We start from the raw sequence: 6,645 nt of genomic DNA, 5'->3' as shown, positions 1-6,645 counted from the left end.
TGGAGTCTCACTCTGTTGCCTGGACTGCAGTGCAACAGCGCGATCTCATCTCACTGCAACCTCCGCCTCCCGGATTCAAGCGATTCTTCTGCCTTAGCCTCCCAAGTAGCTGGGACTACAGGCGCCAGCCACCATGCCTGGCTAATTTTTTTTTCTGTGTTTTTGTACTTTTAAGTAGAGACAGCGTTTTACCATGTTGGCCAGGCTGGTCTTGAACTCCTGACCTTTTGATCTGCTCACCTCGGCCCCCCAAAGTGCTGGGATTACAAGCATGAGCCACTGTGTCTGGCCAGCCCTCTTTTTTTTTTTTTGAGATGGATTCTCACTCTGTTGCCCAGGCTGGAGTGCAGTGGTGCAATCTTAGCTCACAGCAGCCTCCATCTCCCAGGTTCAAGGGATTCTCCTGCCTCAGCCTCCTGAGGAGCTGGGACTACAGGCACCCGCCACCACATCCGGCTAATTTTTGTATATTTAGCAGAGACAAGGTTTTGCCATGTTAGGCCTGGATAGTCTTGAACTCCTGACCTCAAGTGATCTGCCCGCCTGGGCTTTCCAAAGTGCTAGGATTACAGGGGTGAGCTATGCCTGGCCGAATGTTGTAGTTTCAAATACAACAATCATGGAAGGCCTCCCTGAGGAGGTGATATGAGCAGTGGACAGATGAGGTCAGGTCATAAGGGTGTTTTGGAGAAGAGCAAGTCACAGAGTGCAGCAGGTCACTCACTTATGTGGGGAGCAGGTGGAGGGGAGATGGTCTGGATACCTGGGCGCAGGGATGGGAATGACCAGGGGTGCTCAACTTTCATCTGCCTGCCTAGGGCAAACAGAGAGCCGTGGGCGGCTACAGGGGGTGGCAGAACTGCGCCTGGCAGGCCTGGAGTTGACAGATGCCTCCCTGCGGCTCCTGCTGCGCCATGCACCGCAGCTGAGCGCCCTGGACCTGAGCCACTGCGCCCACGTCGGGGACCCCAGTGTTCACCTCCTCACGGCCCCCACATCCCCACTCCGCGAGACCCTGGTGCACCTCAATCTTGCTGGTAAGCATGATCCCCCGTCTGTCCTGCTGGCCTGTGGGTCCCCACGACCAGTGCTCACCCCTTGCTCACCTGCCTGGTCTCAGCTGCCACCACCCTTTCCCCAGGTTGCCACCGCCTAACGGACCACTGCCTCCCGCTGTTCCGCCGCTGTCCACGTCTACGCCGCCTAGACTTGCGCTCCTGCCGCCAGCTCTCACCGGAAGCTTGTGCCCGGCTGGCGGCCGCCGGGCCCCCTGGCCCTTTCCGCTGCCCTGAGGAGAAGCTGCTTCTCAAGGACAGCTAGTTGGGCGCCCCCCACCCTCCCCCGGACTTGGCCGGAGCCTGGACCTCCGTCTTCATTTCACCCTCCGCTGGGAGGCCAGGTTCCCACCTCATGACCCCCCGGGATTCCTGAGTGATTCCCGCCCAGGGACTCAAGCCAGCCACCCCCTTCTCCGCCCCCCTGCACTGATATCTCTGGGGGTTTCTCCTTCCCATGTCCTCCCCCTGCTACCTGCTTCATTGTCCATCCCCTGGGGGGAGTGGGTCAGAGGTACTGGAGGGTGCTGAGCCGAAGGGATGGTGGGAGGGGGGGTTATGGTGCAAGTGTCAGTGGGGGAGAATGGGGAAAGGACGCACACAGGATATGGGAGCCAGGGGCTGGGGGAGGTGGAAGGGGCGGGGGGCGGGGCAGACAGCAGACCACCAAGGGTTCAGGGAACAAAGACCAGTTACGTGGATTGGGGGTTGGGTGGGGGGGCCACAAAGGGAAACCAGAGGAGCAATTGGGGATCCAGGTGTCAGAGGTAGGGGAGCCAGGGGCAAGCCGGGGCTGAGTGGGAGTTGGGGACGAGAGCAGGTGTGGGGACAGCAGTACCCCCTTGGGGGTCACCTCTCTCCTTTCCCCCTCCCTAGGCTTCAGTTCCTTCCCCTTGACCCTGACTTCCTTGAACGTCACTGAAAACGGCAGCTATTGCAAGGAGTGGGGGCCGCGGGCAGCCGCTCTTCAGCTCGTGGCCCAGGGGAGTGGCGAGGGGCGCCCCAACCCCCTGCCTGCCTCTCCGCACAATACTTGAACATTCATCTGTACTGAAGTGTTACTTGAACCGGGGGAACCTCGGACCTGGGGGAGCCGGAGTGTAAGGGGACTGGACCAGCTTGGACTGAGACCTGAGACCGGGCCGGTGGGCGCCTGCTGGGACTGCGCCATCCCCAGGCTCGCTCTTGTTTTACTGTATTGAGTGGCGGCACCCGCCGGACCCCCATTAAGGCGGGGGCGCCAGCCCAAGGATGGGGACGATGGGACTCCTCCAGCTTGGCTCTTCCCACTCTTTCATCGTCATGGAAACTTGTATCCCATTTGTCCAGGGAACTGCCACTCCTGGTTGCCATGGAAATAGCAGCCAACGAACACCTCCCGAAGCCAGTGCTAAGGCTGGAAATGGCCCCTCTTAGTTGCCATGGGAATCTAGTGACAGACTCTCCTGGGCCTTCTCCCCCGCCCTTTCCTCCAGCACGGGGTGGGGCTTCGGAATCCGGGGGAGGAGCCGGACCAGGTCCCGCCCCTCCGCACAGGGCTCGGGGTGGGGGCCGGGGCTTACCAAGTAGGGGAGGGGGGGACCTATCCACATACCTCAGGTAACAGGGAGGTGCGCGGGTGGGGGGAGGGCTGGGCGGACCAAAGGCCGGAGGGGAGGGGCCTGGGGATCGCGAGAGGCTTGAGGATGGGGCCGCTTGGGGGAGGGAGGAGGCAGCCCGGAGAGAGGCAAGCGGGGGACCCAGCCGGGCTGGGCCCCTGGGCCCCGAATCTGTACAATACGGTTTGCTATAAAACTCAAAATCTTCCAGCCGGGGCCGCTGAGTTCGTGTGTGTGTCTGCGACGTCGGGGTGTGGGGGTCAGGGCAGGGAGGGGCCCCTGCGTTTCCTGCAGATGAGTGGGCTCACCTCTCCCGGGTTCATTTTGGGAGGGATTTGGAAGTGGACACCTGGGGTGACCAGGTGTACCTTGGAGTGGGCTGGGGCTGGTGGGCGGCTCGGTGAGGTCTGGGCTCTTGGGTGATTGGTGTTCTTGGTGGGTGGGGGTCGCGGGGATCTCTGCCGGCCGGGGACTACGGGGGCTCGGTCCCCGGCTCCACCCTATCATGTGGCCGGCCCGGCTCCGCCTCTGCTCTAGTTCCTGTTTCGGCCTCTGCTGTCCTGCTCCGGCCCCTGGGACTCCCCGCAGACGCTTCTCTTCCTGCTCCGCTGGGGCCGCCTCTTCCTGGGCGCCCTCCTCCTGCATCCTGCTCGCCCTGCTGGGGGATGGGGCCGCCCCCGGGCTTGGGCCGGCCCCACTGGGGCCCCCGAGGCGCCTCGACCCCGCAGTGACAGCCCGGCCCGCCTGGTGCCACCGTCCCCAGGATGAAGGGCGGCGAGGGGGACGCAGGCGAGCAGGCCCCGCTGAACCCGGAGGCCGAGAGTCCTGCGGGCTCGGCCACGTACCGGGAGTTCGTGCACCGCGGCTACCTGGACCTCATGGGGGCCAGTCAGCACTCGCTGCGGGCGCTCAGCTGGCGCCGTCTCTACCTCAGCCGGGCCAAGCTCAAAGCCTCCAGCCGCACGTCTGCCCTGCTCTCGGGCTTCGCCATGGTGAGGGGCGGGGAGGGGCCACACAGGGTGGGGCGAGCAGGTGGGGGGCACAAGTCGCGGGCTGAAATAAATAGATCCTAAGGGAGACAGGGCAGAGGTGAGGGAGAAATGGGCTTTCGGGGGTCAAGGGGAAAGGAACAAGGTCCTAAGGGACTGAGCAAGTCTCTTCTTACGGATGTCTGTGTACAGGAGACCCCAGGAGATGGGGTCATCGGAGGACACAAAGGTCCCAAAGGTGTCATGGGGGGAGTGGGGTGAAAAAATCACCAGTGGGGTTGACTGCAACGATGAGGGAGAGTGGTCCAGACAGAGCCTGTTCCTGGCAGAAGTGTTTCCTAAGTCCCAGTGCCAGCTTCAAAGGCAAGTCAGCTGGGTGGGGGGCTGCATCAATCGTCGGGGGGCTCGGGACAGATCAGCTAGGTGGAAGGGTCACCCAGCTGAAGGTGGGCCCGTCCCAGGGAAGGTGGCCACTCTCCAGCAGGCCCAAGGGATGCTAATGTCAACCAGGAAAACTTTGAAAAATATGATGCCCGGGAGGCAGCCGCTGAGGAAAGAGGCTGATTTAAAAACAAAACAAAACAAAACAAAAAACTGATAAGTGATTCTCAAGTTGAAAAACCGCAGGTGCGGGAGAACAGTGTCAGCTAACGGTCTGTCCCAGTGGTGGCCTCACAGGAAGTGGGTAGGAGAAAGATCCCAGGGTAAGGATCAGCAGACACAGTCCTGGTTCCTCCCTGCTTATGGACAGCTGTGTGACCCTGGACAGGCTTCCACACTCCCCTTGCAGGCCAGTGGGAAACTGTGAGATCGTGGAGGGTGCGCCCTCTGTAGCCCGCCAAGTACCCGCCCCAGGGTGAGCCAAGCATGTCAGAGCAGGCCATGCACCAGGGATGGCTCAGACTAGCCTGCTAATTGGATAGGTGTGGAAAGAAAAGGTCTCGCCTCTGGGCAGGAGCCCTGCCAAGGGCACTACAGATGGAAGCTGACGAATGAACTGGCACCTAGGGTTGTTGCTCTGTTAGTCTGGGGTTTCCCCACTATCACCCCAGGAAAAAGGAGAAAGTGGCTGCAGGAGGTACTTTGGGGATTGCACTCCTGTAGGGGTGGATCAGAGGCAGCTGGGGTGGGGACCATGGTGCTAAGGGATCTGGGCTAGTCCCTGCCCTATCTGTGCCACAGCCTGTGTATTTGAATGATGGCAGTGAAACTCTCTTAACCGTAAGGGTCATCATAGGCCTATGGTCTTCTACATGGGGTCCCAGAATCCACAGACTAGCTTACCTTTCCTGATGGGGGCATCACCTGGGGACAGGGCGTTGGCTTCCCTGCATCTGCACAGCCTGCAGAGGGAAGGGAGCAACCACCCAAGCTGAGGAAGGTCAATCCCCTGGTCCAGCCTGTTCCCAAGGAGACAATCTGGCTGCAGCAGGATGTGCCGGTTGCTGGGGTGACAGCTTAAGGGCTCAGGCATTCTCCGCAGGAGTAAGGGGCTGGAGGTTTAGGTTCTGGGAGCAAGACTGGCCACATTCCTAGCAGGGGAGACCAAGGCTGGGCCGGGTTCTGGGAGAAACCAGGACTAAGCCTGGCCCAGATCCCTGTCTGTGGAAAACACCTCTTGACACCTGCCATGGCCCAATTTCCCAAAATACTCAGCTCTGTTTTCCTACCTCCACCCGCCAGCCTCTGCACCTACCTTCTCCTTCCTTCAGGCCCAGAGCAATCAAACAGACCCTACATGAACCAAGGATAGGGAGACAGTGGGATTCCGAAACTCAGGTGGCCTGCGTTAGAATAATATTATACAAATTGTGCCCGGCGCGGTGGCGGGTGCCTGTAGTCCCAGCTGCTCGGGAGGCTGAGGTGGGAGGATCACTTGAGCCCAGGAGTTCTGCCCTGTAGTGGGCTATGCCGATTGGGTGTCCAAGCTAAGTTCGGCATCAATATGGTGACCTCCTGGGAACAGGGGGGCACCAGGTTGCCTAAGGAGGGGTGAACCGGCCCAAGTTGGAAACAGAACAGGTCAAAACTCCCGTGCTGATCAGTAGTGGGATCGCGCCTGTGAATAGCCACTGCACTCCAGCCTGGGCAACATAGCGAGACCCTGTCTCTAAAAAAACAAACAAACAAACAAATTGTATCCAGCTGTCACTAAGCACCAGGCACTGGACTCAGTACTTTTATGTACATCATCTGTTATCCTATGAAGTGGGTACTGATACGCTGACCATTTTACAGATGAGGAAACTGAGGATCAGAGATGTTAAGACACCTGCCCAAGGTCGCACAGCAAATAAGTGGCAGGATTTGAGCCTAAACAGTCTGGTTCCAGACTCCAAATTTATTCATTCCTAGAATAGGGTCATCAAGTCAAATGTTTGCAAAGGGACAGGCAGGTAACATGGATGCCAAGTTGGCTGGATAGGGACTAGCAAGCAAGAGACCCCATGACATTGGGGGTGATGGCTCATGCCTGTCATCACAGCACTTTGGGAGACCAAGGCAAGAGGATCGCTTGAGCCCAGGAGTTCAAGCATGGGCAACATAGCAAGACTTGGTGTCTACCAAAAAAAAGAGAGACCCTATGACCTTTCCAAGGGGAGAAGCCATGATTGATTCGAGCTGATAGTTGCTATGCAGGAACATGGGCTGAGTGTGGCCATATCTTCCAAGTTTTCAAGGGGATCTGGAAACAGGGATATAAGAACTCTCTTGAGTTTTAAAAGTTGGCAACTTCTTCCATTTTTAAAAAAACACACTGTGTGAGCCAAGCAAAACATGTCTGTCTGCAAGCTGGTGGTGGTCCACAGGGTGCCGATTTGTAAACTCTGTCCTCAGACTTTAGCTTTCAGTATAGCAAGAACAGCAAACATGTACCTAGTGCTTCCTTTGTGCCTGGTACTGTTCTTAGTATTTCATGTATGTTTCTTTTTTTTTGAGACAGTCCCACTCTGTCATCCAGTCTGGAGTGCAGTGGTGTGATCTCCGCTCACTGCAACCTCC

The 6,645-nt window shown here is 58.6% G+C and overlaps 2 protein-coding genes across 7 annotated transcripts in view; both read left to right on the top strand.

Moving 5' to 3' along the window:
* FBXL19 (F-box and leucine rich repeat protein 19) overlaps positions 1-2,869 on the top strand; it is a 25,820-nt gene extending 22,951 nt beyond the window's left edge. For all 6 annotated transcript variants that reach the window (XM_037733865.1, XM_037733863.1, XM_037733866.1 and 3 more), the window contains exons 10-11: positions 819-1,037; positions 1,142-2,869. In XM_037733865.1, the coding sequence (XP_037589793.1) occupies positions 819-1,037; positions 1,142-1,320 (398 nt within the window). In that variant the 3' untranslated portion in view covers positions 1,321-2,869. The remainder of the gene's footprint in view (positions 1-818; positions 1,038-1,141) is intronic.
* A 226-nt stretch (positions 2,870-3,095) lies between these two features.
* The window catches only part of ORAI3 (ORAI calcium release-activated calcium modulator 3), a 5,722-nt gene continuing 2,172 nt past the window's right edge, over positions 3,096-6,645 (top strand). The window contains exon 1 of the mRNA XM_017515557.2: positions 3,096-3,645. Coding sequence (XP_017371046.1) covers positions 3,418-3,645 — 228 coding nt within the window. The 5' untranslated portion in view covers positions 3,096-3,417. The remainder of the gene's footprint in view (positions 3,646-6,645) is intronic.

The sequence above is a fragment of the Cebus imitator genome, unplaced genomic scaffold (genome assembly GCF_001604975.1).
Source record: "Cebus imitator isolate Cc_AM_T3 unplaced genomic scaffold, Cebus_imitator-1.0 Scaffold552, whole genome shotgun sequence".
Lineage (NCBI taxonomy): Eukaryota > Metazoa > Chordata > Mammalia > Primates > Cebidae > Cebus > Cebus imitator.
This window is presented reverse-complemented; position numbering and strand designations above follow the sequence as displayed.